The 15094-nt window shown below is 38.7% G+C and overlaps 2 protein-coding genes across 3 annotated transcripts in view; both read right to left on the bottom strand.

Moving 5' to 3' along the window:
* The window catches only part of nudt2 (nudix (nucleoside diphosphate linked moiety X)-type motif 2), a 298883-nt gene that overhangs the window by 209489 nt on the left and 74300 nt on the right, over nucleotides 1–15094 (bottom strand). The gene's annotated exons all lie outside the window — the stretch shown is intronic.
* Nucleotides 1–15094, bottom strand: part of ell2 (elongation factor for RNA polymerase II 2) — a 39274-nt gene that overhangs the window by 18565 nt on the left and 5615 nt on the right. Inside the window, exons 2-6 of the mRNA XM_061932763.2 lie at nucleotides 4653–4700; nucleotides 3544–3668; nucleotides 3310–3473; nucleotides 1620–1879; nucleotides 471–595 (exon numbers count right to left, since the gene is read on the bottom strand). Of these exons, the coding sequence (XP_061788747.2) occupies nucleotides 471–595; nucleotides 1620–1879; nucleotides 3310–3473; nucleotides 3544–3668; nucleotides 4653–4700 (722 nt within the window). The remainder of the gene's footprint in view (nucleotides 1–470; nucleotides 596–1619; nucleotides 1880–3309; nucleotides 3474–3543; nucleotides 3669–4652; nucleotides 4701–15094) is intronic.

Below are 15094 nucleotides of genomic sequence, written 5' to 3'. Positions count from 1 at the left end.
AGTGGCCGCGCCCGGGAATCATTTTGGTGATTTAACCCCCAATTCCAACCCTTGATACTGAGTGCCAAGCAGGGAGGCAATGGGTCCCATTTTTATAGTCTTTGGTATGACTATATACGACAATATATGACAATATGATTTACATGAGTGGATGGACAGGACAGATTGAAAAAAATATATTGTAATTGAATAATAATGTAATTGAATAATTGTAATTTTAGGGCGATTATTTTATTCATTTTAAAACTTGAGAGGTGGCTTGCGGGCCAGAGTTTGGGGACCCATGGTTTAGAAGGTAGCAAATAAAATAATTGTGTGGAAAGAAAATGCATCACATCATTGCAAGATTCTGATTCTTAAATGTAAATAAGAATACAGCATCTTTTTTCCCCCACACAACTATCTTTTAACAAAAACACGTTGCGTTCAATAGTTCAATATTAAAAGAAAAGTTCATGTAGACAAATTACCGAGTAAGGATCCGCTCCACCTGGGTCTTCTCGTCTTCAGAGTACCCAGGCCAGTCTCTCTGGACCTCACGGTAAATAAAGTCTTTCAGTGAAAATGTGTTGTCTTTGGGGTTAAGGTTTGCCACCTGTTTGGAACAGACAAGAACAGTTTCAAGTTCTGCTATGACTGCACAAGAACTGTGAAACATCTTTAGAAACTGCAAGGTGGCCCTGTGGTGGTCAAACATCTGTGCATGCAAATAGTGTCCAACAATTAGCAAAAGCCAAAGAAATCTTTTCAACGTTCAAGTCCTAATCCAATCTAATCAATTGTATTTATATAGCACAGTTTAAAAGAACAATACGTTTTACAAAATGTACACAGTAGTTCAAATACACATTCAAAAGCAGGACAAAACTAAGGACAGAAACATTTGACTTAAAAAGAAAAATAATACATAAAATAGACCAAGATCACACAACTCATGTTGATTTAAAAGCCAATGAGTAACTGTTTTAAAACATTATTTAAGAGTCATTAAAGAGGGAGATGTCCAAATAACCAGAGTGAGATTGTTCCAAAGTTCTGTAGCCGCAGCAGAAAATGTGCAATCCTCTCTGAATTTTAATCGGGTTTTTGGGACAAGAAGAAGAAATTGTTCAGCAGACTAATTTAGAGACCCTGAAAGGGTGTAGATTTAAGGTCTGAAATATATAGAACATACTGGTGCTGATCCGTTAAGAGATTTTCAAACAAATAATACGATTTTAAAATGAACTTGGACCCAATGACGGGACTCTAAAATGGGGGTAATGTGCTCATGTTTTTTTTGGACTAACCGAAATCAAGAGAGTGAGGCCTGGTTTACTCCAACAAAAGTGAGTCGCAGTAGTCCACACATGATTAAATAAAAGCATGGATTACCCGCTCAAAGTCTATAAAAGACTGATTTAATTTTTGATGAAAGGCTAAAAACTGGATCAAACAACAGAAGTATTAATCTGCTGTTCCCATTTAAAATCATAGACATAAGACGGACATAAGACCAAGATTTGAGACTATGGGTTTAAAATAAGGCACCAGGTGGTCCAGGTCACTGGGGTGAGCGTCCAGGTTTAAATTTAAATAACGTTTCTAAGCGTTTTTAAACATGTGACACTTTACCATACCTGTTGCAGAGCGGTCCCCAAGGAGTTCCGGTCCTTCTGGTTGATTCCATCCCGCTGCAAACGGGCAAGTAATTCCAGTTTCTTGTAGGACCTCAGTGTCAACAGGTGAACAATACGATCCCGGAATGGCCGCTGAGAAACAGGGTTGTTGGAAAGGCACTTGCGGATAGTGTTGGCTGGGTTGATAGGTGTGGATCGCTTGCGCTCCGGGACAACATCAGGAGCCGACAGTGCTGGTTTACGGACGTGGACTTGCTTTCCTAGAGACACAAGGTTTAATGTTAACCAACTAGAGTGACATTAGCAAGGTGGTCTTCTAAAGACTACTACGTTTTTAGTTATGGATGACAAGTATTTTAAGTTATGTATAATATTTCTGAACTTTGTTGTTATTAATTTGCTCCCAACAATGTAGACAAGAGAGCAACCAACAAATCCAAGCACTCTCCATTTACAAGTAATCAAACATGCAAATGCATCAGCTTCCACCACATCCAACCCCTGGAAAACAAAAAATGACATTCAATGTTAAACGAAGGTGGTTTCTGTTAGCATTTTATGCAAACACCTTTTCTCTAGTATTCAAAGAATGGAAGTGCCATCACACCAATGACTTTACACAACTTCTCCAAAATAGACTGCAGCAACTTGGCCTAGAAAAGTGAATGGAATGAAAAGAACTTGGTGATGTTGCTGAGCCATGTGCTAAGTCACTAAGTGATTTCACATTTCCTCTTCTTAGGCATTATGAAATTCTAAAGCCCTTTATAAGATTAAGGCTAGCGCAAAGAAACCTGTCCTTCCCTCTGCGTCAAAAAGCAGAAACTCTGATCAACTACGGGAGAACAAGGCTACATACAATTGGTTTTGTTAGATTGTTAACAATAATAGAATAAAGCCCACTATGTTCCAATATAGCTCATTACCACATATTGTCTTTAAGAATGAAAATTATAAGCTTCATTTTGTTATTTTAAGATGTATCCAGATAGATTTTATGGGATTCTCTTGTGATTGTTAATTAGATGCTCACCCCGCACAGCTGGTTGCTAACAAGCTTTTTTACTACCTGTTTAGTCTGTTGGTCTCCTCATTTCCCAGTTTCTATCGAGCATAGTTAATGCGAATCTATCCCCAGGGCCGAACAAACAAAATGGAGAAGTTTTCAAGCTCGCTGAACAGATTTTATGAGCCAGGCTTATTGGTTTCACCATGAAGTGGCTTAGATGTAAATAATGAGCTTTATCCTTACCATATGTGTGATCAACTTTGTTGTAATCTGTCAGCATTTTAAAAATCCTTTGGTTCAACACACTACAATGAAAGACTGCAAACACATTCTTTACCCTATTTAAAACATGATTTATGTCCTGGTTTCCTATTACACAGTTCTTACGGTATGCCAAAACATCACTTGGGTGAGCATTCTTGATTGTTTGTCAGTGATAAGTGTGAAAAACAAGCAGCAGGCGACAGGTGTGTCAGTGCAACACAAACATCTACATTTGCCAATATCAGTACTGTTAATCTAGAACAGACCAAAATGGCAGAATGACCTAGTCAGTAGCCATAATGGCTTCAAATGGAGTCAGGTCAGCTTTAACCTATTCAGATTCTGAAAAGGGGCGGCATTTGAACAAACAAGATCTGCTGGTTGGTAATGTGTGATCAAGTGTTAGTATAGCCTTGCCTCTGTACTGGCCACCAGGTTTGATGACTTTGGTCCCACGTTCACGCGTGTCCTCTACAGCCTGGGTCATTCGCTCCCGGGTCACCTGGTAGGAGTCATTGGTGGCACATATTGTGACCTTGTCCTGTACCGTTGCCAACAAAGCCAGGTGAGAGGCCCCTGAGCTGGAGACAATGAGGCATGTGTGGTAAAAAGGTGGACAACGGGAACACAAAGAGTCGATTCAGCCATTACCTGGAAACATACTGTTGGATGCACTCAAAGCTTCCCTGAGGGTTGTCTTTGCCAACATTGGACAGGAAGAAATCAAAATTGTGGGAGGCATCTGAGGAGGAATCTGTCTTGGGTATTTTAATGCGCTGAAAGAATTCAGACAAGGAAAACCCAGGATGATTTGACGAAGGGAGGATAATTGCATTGTTGAAAATAATCAGATGTATAAAAAAAATAGCTTTGTTAAGAAAGGAGATGGAATGGCTGCTTTGTATGCAAATATATTAGCCGTACCGTGCTGAAACATGGTTCTCCCTTCTTGCCCTGTCCCCGGCCGGCCCATACTCACCCACTCTTCCCAATCATATTTTTGCATAAATGTCATCACATTGTGATCCGACACAGCATTATAGCATCATTTCCTGGATGTTTGCATATTTTTTCAGTGCCATTCCCAATCCCACTTAAGCTGTCTCTCCGGTATTGTGCTGATTTCATCAGGGCTTCTAAGAACCAGTCCTACCAAACAATCTGAAATGTGGCAGTTACCGTTAATAACAAACAGGGGAATGATCGGATTGATTGCATGACACTACGAGAGTAAATGTACCAAATGTGAATCAAATGGAGATTTGAAAAGGATTGGGACCATGGTTTAGGGGAAGGCAAGAAATCAAAGTATCATTGTGCATTTTAATGTGTTTGACTTTTAGCCTGTTCATTCATTCAGTTCCAAGTATTTCAATTAAAATTTTGATTAAAACCATTAAAAAAGGAAGCTAATAATATAAAAGACAGTTTGCTGATAATCCCTGAGTTTTTTTTTACTTATTTAGTTTTTTGTCCCTTCCCTCACAGCGCTCTCATAAGATCACAAGTTGTATAATTAATTACTCCATAAATACACACAACTCCAGTTATCTTTAGTCACTCACTCCTAATAACAAAGATTAGTTGCTAAAAGAGAAACAGTTAAGTAGCTGATAAGGTTGACTAGGCCAGATAATTAATAAACTAATACTGTTTTTGTTGCTACAAGGCATATGAAGATTAAAAAGCAAGAATATTAAATGATGTAGACAGTCATCATTTGAGTCGGACATAAAAATCAGGGGGAAAAAGATTCTTACCCCTTGGAGTCCCTTGAATTGTATTGTTGGCTGCAGAGAGGGTACATTCTGCAAGTGAAGGGAAACCACAGTTTAATAACATGCAAATGTTAACGATTACTGGTAGAGTCTTTCCAGTCAGGCAAGTCATGGACCAGCGTTACAAACCCAAATTCTTCTGTTAAAAGCATGCAAAACATGCAGGGCGACTATTATCAGAGTTTGTTAGTAATAGTTTGTTTGATTAATCAAGTACCGTTAAGCGAATAAAACACACTAAATAGTCTCAATGCGTAGTGTAGGGAAAATAAAGAGAACATGTGTTGCTTACCATAATAGTCAATTACTTTTTCTCACTTTTGATATATGTGCATTAATACAAAAAATCCAAACTCTCAGCTGTTAGCCGCCACACAGCCACACACTCCCATATGCAGGATTGCAACCATCCTGCAGAAACTATGTCATGCAGATGTTTAAAGTTTCTGCCACTTCATAAATGTTCACTAGTTACACGCAATAAATGATTAAAATAATTAAAAAAAATTTACTAATGCCAATGTTTCGTGTTCAATACTTTGGATTAAACACAAGGAGAGGACTGAAATGGTGTCTTATTGTACGAGTTCGCTCAGGGTTTTTGCGGGTTGAAAATAAGGCTGAAACAACGCGTCGACGTAGTCGACGTCATCGGTTACGTAAATACGTCGACGCCGTTTTTGTGCGTCGGCGCGTCGCATATTTACGTCACTCTACTTTACTGTCATGGCGGAGCGCAAAGCAGACGATGCGAGCGAGGGGAAAAAAGCACGCCAAAAGTCGTCAAAAGTGTGGGAGTATTTCAATAAACGGCCTAATAATGTTGTTGTATGCACACTGTGTCGAGCGGAAATGGCCTATCATAGCAGCACAACGGCTATGAACGAACATTTGAAAAGAAAACCCCCGACAGCGTTCTTGCCATCACCATCAACAAGTCAATCGTCCGCGTGCGTATACGTTGTCATTATTACACAAAAACATGAATGTGTCATTTGTATCTGCGTTGTAAATTCATAAACTAAAGCACCGTTTCGCTCTGAGAGGCGCGTTTGGCGTGCCTGTTCAGTGTTTACAAAGACGCGCTCCTCTTTAACGCTGTGGAGAGGCGGCGGCGGCGAGCGAGCGGCGAGGCGGGGCGCGCCGGGAGCGACGCCGCAGTCGTGCCCAGGTGCGCGATCCGCGCAGTTGGAAGAGAAAAGACTTTGTGTAAAATTAAAAGATTGTAAACCTGGCAAAGCCGTCTGGCGTTCAGTCTGTCGGTCCTGAAAGAACCCCACGGCACAAGACGTGTCACAAACGCTAACGTTAATTAGTTGTACAAATACCTTTTACAACATTAACAGTTACATATACTATGTACAAACGAACAATTAACTTTCACTTTAATCATACTATCATTGTTGTGTTATTAAGCAAAATAAGCAATACTTTTACTTTTGTTGAAATGTTTACACTGTACACTTTTTTGTATTGGATGTTTAGCTTTATTTTTGCACATTTTAGCAAATAAGCAATACTTTTACTTTTGTTGAAATGTTTACACTTGTTACAGAATATTTCCGTTTTGCACTTTTTTGTATTGGATGTTTATCTTTATTTTTGCACATTTTAAAGCAAAATAAGCAATACTTTTACTTTTGAAATGCTTATACTATTCCAGAATATTAAGATTTGCACTGGATGTTTACTTTTATATTTGCACATTAAAAAGCAAATAAGCTACTTTTAATTTTGTTAAATGTTAAAAGTTTTAAATGTTTACATTGTTACAGAATATTTTGTCATGTTGTTGTCAATGTTGACTGAGTGGCCATACTTTTTTTTTTGTAAATAAAAGCCATGCCTTTTGAAAAAACTGGCCTACATTTATTTTTTCCTCTTCATTTTAAATTTAAAAAAAAATCGGTAAAAGGAAAAATAATCTATAGATTAATCGAAAAAATAATCTATAGATTAACCGATTAATCGAAAGAAAAAAAAATCTATAGATTAATCGATAGAAAAATAATCGTTAGCTGCAGCCCTAGTTGAAAATGTACTTCCTGTTTTGATGCCGTAAACCGTCCATAAAGCTTTTGCTCGAAAAGATTCTTAATTTATCACTCCAAGCAACATTTGTAAGTTTCAAAGTTTAACTAAAACAATTCTTACTTATTAAAACGTCCCATGTGTGATGTCTGTAGGAGTGTTTTCATGCATATTTGTACATGCTATCATAATGTAATGAAGCTAGCGTCGTTAGCATTAGCTAGTATGCAAACATGTTTATGAGTGTCGTGTTAGTATTATTAACTTACAATGGCATTCTTTTTGTATTGTTTCAGTTTCATAAATTCCTCAAATTCGTCAAAACGTCACCGTGGAGTTATTGAGTTTGTTTAGCTGATTGGAGGATTGAACGATGACCTATGTTTTGTTTGATCAGCCATTTACTGCCGTGTTACAGACACAGTTTGGAAACAATTAAGGTATGTCAATAAACATTTACAAAATATTTTTGTGTAAATAACACATTTCACGGCTTACATTCCAGTGCGGCTAATATATGAAAACAATATTTTTTCTTCTCAAATTTTGTGGGTGCTGCTTAACGGTATATCCCGGTGCGCTTTATATAGCCTGGAAAATACAGCACTTGTTAAATAAAACCTGTTTTTAATGAATACACAAGCCTACTAGGTCATTGCATTCTACAAACCCTGTTTCCATATGAGTTGGGAAATTGTGTTAGATGTAAATATAAACGGAATACAATGATTTGCAAATCATTTTCAACCCATATTCAGTTGAATATGCTACAAAGACAACATATTTGATGTTCAAACTGATAAACTTTTTTTTTCTTGCAAATAATCATTAACTTTAGAATTTGATGGCAGCAACACGTGACAAAGAAGTTGGGAAAGGTGGCAATAAATACTGATAAAGTTGAGGAATGCTCATCAAACACTTATTTGGAACATCCCACAGGTGTGCAGGCTAATTGGGAACAGGTGGGTGCCATGATTGGGTATAAAAGTAGATTCCATGAAATGCTCAGTCATTCACAAACAAGGATGGGGCGAGGGTCACCACTTTGTCAACAAATGCGTGAGCAAATTGTTGAACAGTTTAAGAAAAACCTTTCTCAAGCAGCTATTGCAAGGAATTTAGGGATTTCACCATCTACGGTCCGTAATATCATCAAAGGGTTCAGAGAATCTGGAGAAATCACTGCACGCAAGCAGCTAAGCCCGTGACCTTCCATCCCTCAGGCTGTACTACATCAACAAGCGACATCAGTGTGTAAAGGATATCACCACATGGGCTCAGGAACACTTCAGAAACCCACTGTCAGTAACTACAGTTGGTTGCTACATCTGTAAGTGCAAGTTAAAACTCTCCTATGCAAGGCGAAAACCGTTTATCAACAAGACCTAGAAACGCCGTCGGCTTCGCTGGGCCTGAGCTCATCTAAGATGGACTGATACAAAGTGGAAAAGTGTTCTGTGGTCTGACGAGTCCACATTTCAAATTGTTTTTGGAAACTGTGGACGTCGTGTCCTCCGGACCAAAGAGGAAAAGAACCATCCGGATTGTTATAGGTGCAAAGTTGAAAAGCCAGTATCTGTGATGGTATGGGGGTGTATTAGTGCCCAAGACATGGGTAACTTACACATCTGTGAAGGCACCATTAATGCTGAAAGATACATACAGGTTTTGGAGCAACATATGTTGCCATCCAAGCAACGTTACCATGGACGCCCCTGCTTATTTCAGCAAGACGATGCCAAGCCACGTGTTACATCAACGTGGCTTCATAGTAAAAGAGTGCGGGTACTAGACTGGCCTGCCTGTAGTCCAGACATTGACAATGTGTGAAGGCTAAAATATGAGAAGGGAGACTGTTGAACAACTTAAGCTGTACATCAAGCAAGAATGGGAAAGAATTCCACCTGAGAAGCTTAAAAAATGTGTCTCCTCAGTTCTCAAACGTTTACTGAGTGTTGTTAAAAGGAAAGGCCATGTAACACAGTGGTGAACATGCCCTTTCCCAACTACTTTGGCACGTGTTGCAGCCATGAAATTCTAAGTTAATTATTATTTGCAAAAAAAAAAAAAAGTTTATGAGTTTGAACATCAAATATGTTGTCTTTGTAGTGCATTCAACTGAATATGGGTTGAAAAGGATTTGCAAATCATTGTATTCCGTTTATATTTACATCTAACACAATTTCCCAACTCATATGGAAACGGGGTTTGTAATTTTGGTCACTATGGTGGTACTTCGAGAGCCAAGTTTTTTAGAGGTAGTACTTGCTGAAAAAAGTTTGAGAACCACTGAATAGAGGACTGAAAAGCAATTTTAGCCAATCAAATGTGCCCATGACGTCATGTCTTGAGTCGATACTACAGTAAACAGTGCCTTTTTTGTCAATACATAGTAAAAGTAGCTGTATATTTACGCTTAAAAATACAATAGGTCCTTTCAGTATTTTTTATTTTTTTTAAGTTTAAAGCCAGCAGGCAAACATCGTTTGCCATTGTATTTGTCGAGAGTGGAAATAATTGGCACACAATTATGACATCCTGTCGGTGAGGTCGTTTTCGTAGGCGGCACCATACAAAAGTTTTGAAAATATTCACCAAAGTATGCGTTTTTAAAGTACAAAAGTATGTGTTTGCGTCCGGACAAGAGGCCAGAAGTATCCGAGGTCTCGTGGCGATGGCCTAACACTAAAGGACCATCTTGGCACTGCAAAGCCTTAGTGACCTGTTGTATCAAGAAGACCGTGTGGACTGGGCAGATAGCAACCTAACAACTTTCTAAATCTATGCCCATTAAAAAAAAAGTGAAGTTTATTGTTTTATATAAAAATATATAATTATAGAAAACAGTTGAACTTGAACTCAGAATATTTTATAAAGGCTATTTTTGAAATGATTGCTGTTTGTATGGATGGGTCTGCATGTGTAATTGAACTGGTGTTGACTACCACAAAATATGCAGAGGCTTCACTGCTGCATTATACAGTAAGTTTAGGCAGAGAATCTCTCTCAAAACTGGACAAAATATTTTTGAAAAAGTTGTTCCGTCTACATATTTAAGTGGAATCTGCATTTTATTACATTAGAGCATCTCTACACGACCTGCCAACTCATACACGGAGATAAGCAAAGATTATACCTTAAACAGGACAAAACGGGTTGACTACTCCCAAGCAACTGACTGCCTTCACTCCCTCCCCCACCATTACACACACAGTTCTGATCACATTTCAGATCACCACAGAAAGACAAAGATAGCCGAGCCTCCATCCGTAGCGCAATGACTGGTTCAGCTACAACACACACTGCCCAGGGCCAGAAACAAAAAGCAGGCAGTTTTGGCTGCTCAGTCAGCGAGAGATGGCAGGCTGCTCCAACATGGCGTGCACACCAACGTCACCACGTCCAATTAGGTCGCAGCCACAAAAGAATTCCTTCAATTTAGCAACGACCCGCATTGTCATTTAGTTACATTTAAATGAACTGAATGTTTAATTGGTTGACCGTGGAGGCAAAAGCCAGTGTGGTTATCATCCGTCACACGCATGACGTGCCATAAAGCACACGTTCAGACATCTGAACACTCTGCTTGGGTCCATCGGTCCTGACACGAGCCAAGGTGTTATGTAAGAGCATCGTTGTCGGCAAAGTTAAGGTCAGGTAACTTGACTTCACCACTCACTCTCAATTCTCTCAAGATGAGTTCACCTGTGTCACACCTTCACGGGTGTACGGTTCAAGATTAACTAGTTATAAACACACACACACACATCTACACAGTTATGCAGTGCCTTAATAGCACACCACGTTTTAAATGCTTCACACTTAGTGGTAGGGTCAAGATCTAGGATGACACAAATGACTATATGGCCAAAAATCAGTATATAACAGACATGTAAAATGTTTTCTTAAACAACGTTAAGTCACGACCAAAACTTTTGGTCACGACTTTGCTGAAAAAAGTGGGGATTCATCGACAATTCTTTCTCTTCTCCTTACATGCAAAATAATTATATTTTATCCCTTGCCCATAGAGCAGGGGTGTCAAACCTACGGCTCCAAGGCCTGGATCAGGCCCCCGAACAGGTTTTATCCAGCCCGCGGGAAGAGTTTGCTAAATATAAAAATGAGCCGAAATTTTTGAATGAAAGAAACTGCTGTTCTAATAGTGTTCACGAGATGTCGCAATAGCAATTATTTGTATCTTTGTAGATGATGCTACATATGTAAAACAAAAAACACATGTTAGTGCACCAGTCGAGGAAAATGAGCAAACAATATAAATAACATACTGTAATTTGATTTTTATACTATTTTTTTTATCTTGATACATACCTGCCAACTTTTTAAATCAGAAAAACCTAGTAGCCAGGGTCCAGGGGCCGCAGGCCCTGGTAGGTCCAGGACAAAGTCCTGGTGGGGGGTTCAGGCTTCGCCCCCCGACGCAAAATGATTATTAGCATTCAGACAGGTTAAAATGTTGCTAAAACCATCACTTTTCTATCAGTCACAGTGACTTTTCAAAACAAAAATATTACAGCAAAAATCATATGGGTTGATTGACATGTTTATTTTGTAAGCTAACTTCAATAGTTTGAAATTATTTTGACAGTTAATGCCAGTTATCCTGTCAACCTTTCACAAGACTTCAATTTGTTCATTGAAAGTATAAACAGTATAAACACTTTTTACAGTAAACAAATGGTAAAACAGTACTAAACAATTCCATTAAAAAAAAAATTGGTGTCATTATTAACTTTCTGTCCAAGCTTGTATAATCTACTGCCTTGTTCAATTGTATAAAATATTCTGTGCCTAAAATTCACATTTCTATCACAATTATCATACTGTAAACATGGTAAGCTAACTTCATTAAAATTAATAGTCCTGTCAATAGCATGGAATTACAATTCAAATGTAGTTTTTTTGTAAGCCTTTCAAAAGAATTCAAAATATGAAAAATGAATGAAAATTAATTTAAGCCATCAGACACTTGAAAAGTGGCACATCACATCTCTAATGTAATCATTTGAACTTTTCAACAGAAATAGCACTGCAAAAATATTAAGGACATACTTCTGTATTTTGGTAGTTATGCTGTCAACATTTAACAAGATTTCTTCAACTTGGACTTGAAAGCATAAATAGTATAAAGACTTTTAACAGTATAACAGTACTAAACAATTCCAATAGATAACATTGGTGTCATTACCTTTTTGTGGCTAAAATCCGAAAAACGTTGAAAGTTTTCCACTTGTATCGCTAGCAACGGCATTAGACTTGTGTTTTTTTGTCCCAACGTGGTCTTTTACATCGCTAATTCCTCCGTGTCCGATCGAAAAATCTTGTCTGCACAAGGTGCAATTCGCGTAGTTTTCACCCTTTTTGGAACGGATAATTATTCCCGGATAGGCTTTTGAATATTCTTCACGGAATGACTGCAGTTTTCTTTTCGGTTTAAGACTCGTTTGCCATTTTTCTCCGGCTGATTCCATGATCGTTCGCTCGTTTGGAAACAATGGCAACAGGTGCCTCGTGCTTGGCAGCGGTGCTATAAATAGCCTCGCGCATTTAAAAAAAATATTTTTTTTTAATGAATGAAAAACCGTATTTTTTATCACTGCAACCGTAACCCGGAATAGGTTGATGAAAACCGTACTAATTACGGGAAAACCGGAGTAGTTGGCAGGTATGTTTATAGATTGAAAATTAACAGCAATGAATTGACTGATGAACATTACCACATAATTTATTCAGAAAGTATAAATAAGGACAAATAAATGTAGAATACTATTAACCACAACATGTAAGTATATAAAACCCCAACAACATTATGGTTTTGTGCATTTTCACAATGTGCTTGTTCTATTTTTAAACAAAGAAAACAATCTGAAGTTGTCTTTATTTTTCAGTTATCGTGCCGTGATTTTACCAGTCCGGCCAGCTTGGGAGTAGATTTTTCTCCATGTGGCCCCTGATCTAAAATTTGTTTGACACCCCTGCCATAGAGCTTCATAAAAATGTCAACATTCACCACTTTAAATAATGTTGGTTAAGTTGTAAATCAACAGATTGAGCCAATCCATGCAGCATCGTTTTTTTTTCTACATTTATATGTACTTATTTGTTAGCTTTAACTCAAACATATGGTAACCAATAACACTTATAATGACATTCAGCATACTTATGACTTTATAAGGAACATACAGTCGCGATCAAAAGTTTACATACACTTGTGAAGAACATCATGTCATGGCTGTCTTGAGTTTACAATACTTTCTACAACTCTTATTTTTTTGTGATATAGTGATTGGAGCATACTTGTTGGTCACAAAAAACATTCATGAAGTTTGCTTCTTTTATGAATTTATTATGGCTCTACTGAAAATGTGAGGGTCAAAAGTATACATACAGCAATGTTAATATTTGCTTACATGTCCTTTGGCAAGTTTACCTGCAATAAGGTGCTTTCTGACCACAGAACTTTCCTCCAGAAGGTGTTATCTTTGTCCATGTGATGTTATTTTAAACAAAAATGGAGCTGTTTGTCCACAAGACCCAGCAATATGTTTGGCGGAGAAAAGGTGAGGCCTTTAATCCCAGGAACACCAGGCCTACCGTCAAGCATGGTGGCGGTAGTATTATGCTCTGGGCCTGTTTTGCTGCCAATGGAACTGGTGCTTTAAATGGGACAATGAAAAAGGAGGATTACCTCCAAATTCCTCAGGACAAGCTAAAATCATCAGCCCGGAGGTTGGGTCTTGGGCGCAGTTGGGTGTTCCAACAGGACAATGACCACAAACACACCTCAAAAGTGGTAAAAGAATGGCTAAATCAGACTAGAATTAAGGTTTTAGAAGGTCCTGACTTAAACGTGTGGGCAATGCTGAAGAAACAAGTACTTCTAGACCTCCACCCCAGATCCCACCTCACTCCTACCCACTTCTCCAAAGTGAGCTGGCTCAGGGTGGAGGACAGAGTAAAACAACTTGCACTGAGTCTATAAAATCCGCTACACCTCCCTGATACCGAAGTACATGTCAAACTACTTCCTTAACGTAAATGAGCGCCATAACCACAACACCAGGGGGAGCTCCACTAACCACGTTAAACCCAGATTCCCATCTAACAAAGGTCTTAACTCATTCTCTTTCTATGCCACATCAATGTGAAATGCACTCCCAACAGGTGTAAAAGAAAGGGCATCTCTATCCTCCTTCAGAACCGCAATAAAAGTACACCTCCAGGCAGCTACAACCCTAAACTAACACCCTCCCCGGATTGTTAATAATCAAATGTAGATACTTTTTCTTATGCTTTCTGATCTCTCTCTATGTCTACTACTTGCTGTACATACCCTACCAAGTCAGACCTACACTGTTTCAATGTCCATTTCTCTGATGATGCAGTTGTTGATGACTGAAGTGTTGATACCAACCAAACCTAAGCCCCCCACCCCCCACATTCCAGATTGTAAATAATGTAAATAATTCAATGTATATACTAGGGATGTCCCGATCCGATATTTGGATCGGATCGGCTGCCGATATTTGCCAAAAATTGCGTATCGGCAAGGCATGGGAAAATGCCGATCCAGATCCAGTTTAAAAAAAAACTCCGGTCCGTGTTTTCCAACGCACCTATTTAAATAATACATTCCACTTTTCTGCTGCTCCGTAATTTCCGTTCCGCATTTTCCAGCACACCTTCAACACATCCACAATTCTCACGCAGTTGCTTTTAGCTGCTGGCATTACACGACAGGCTCTTCTCACTCTTTCCTGTGTCTCCCTCTCACAGACAGCGAGCGCACCTTCTTACACACGTCACATACTGTCACGTCATACGTCACATACGTATACGTCCTCTCCCAGCAGAGAGCGAGGTAGCGGCATGGTTAACGTTAGCTGTGATGCTAGCGCAGCCGCTAAGGTGCGCGCCTGCTCAAGCGTCCTCTGCGCACGGCAAATCTATGCCACGCACAAAATCAAATAAAAAAATAAGCGCATAACAATTTTCGACACACGGACACGACAGAGACAACAGTTTTCGTCATCATTGTTCAAATATTGTAACGTCTGTCGAGACGCTTATCTCCATTCGGTGCCACACGTACACACCATCAAAATGGCAAAAATTTCCACATCAACACCGTATGAAAATATTAGTGATTTTTTTAGTTGTGATTTCCTTCTCTGCATGAAAGTTTAAAGTAGCATATATTAATGCAGTATGAAGAAGAATGTTTTAATGTAGACATGCAAGCCTTGAAAGAACATTTTGAAAATCAAGACTGCATTTCCTGCAAATGGGTGCATTTCTACCCTATATTTTAACTTTAGATTTATTCTCATATCAAACTCTTTTGGCTGTCTTTTTGACACTTACATCCG

The sequence above is a fragment of the Nerophis lumbriciformis genome, linkage group LG38 (assembly GCF_033978685.3).
Source record: "Nerophis lumbriciformis linkage group LG38, RoL_Nlum_v2.1, whole genome shotgun sequence".
Classification (NCBI taxonomy): domain Eukaryota; kingdom Metazoa; phylum Chordata; class Actinopteri; order Syngnathiformes; family Syngnathidae; genus Nerophis; species Nerophis lumbriciformis.
This window is presented reverse-complemented; position numbering and strand designations above follow the sequence as displayed.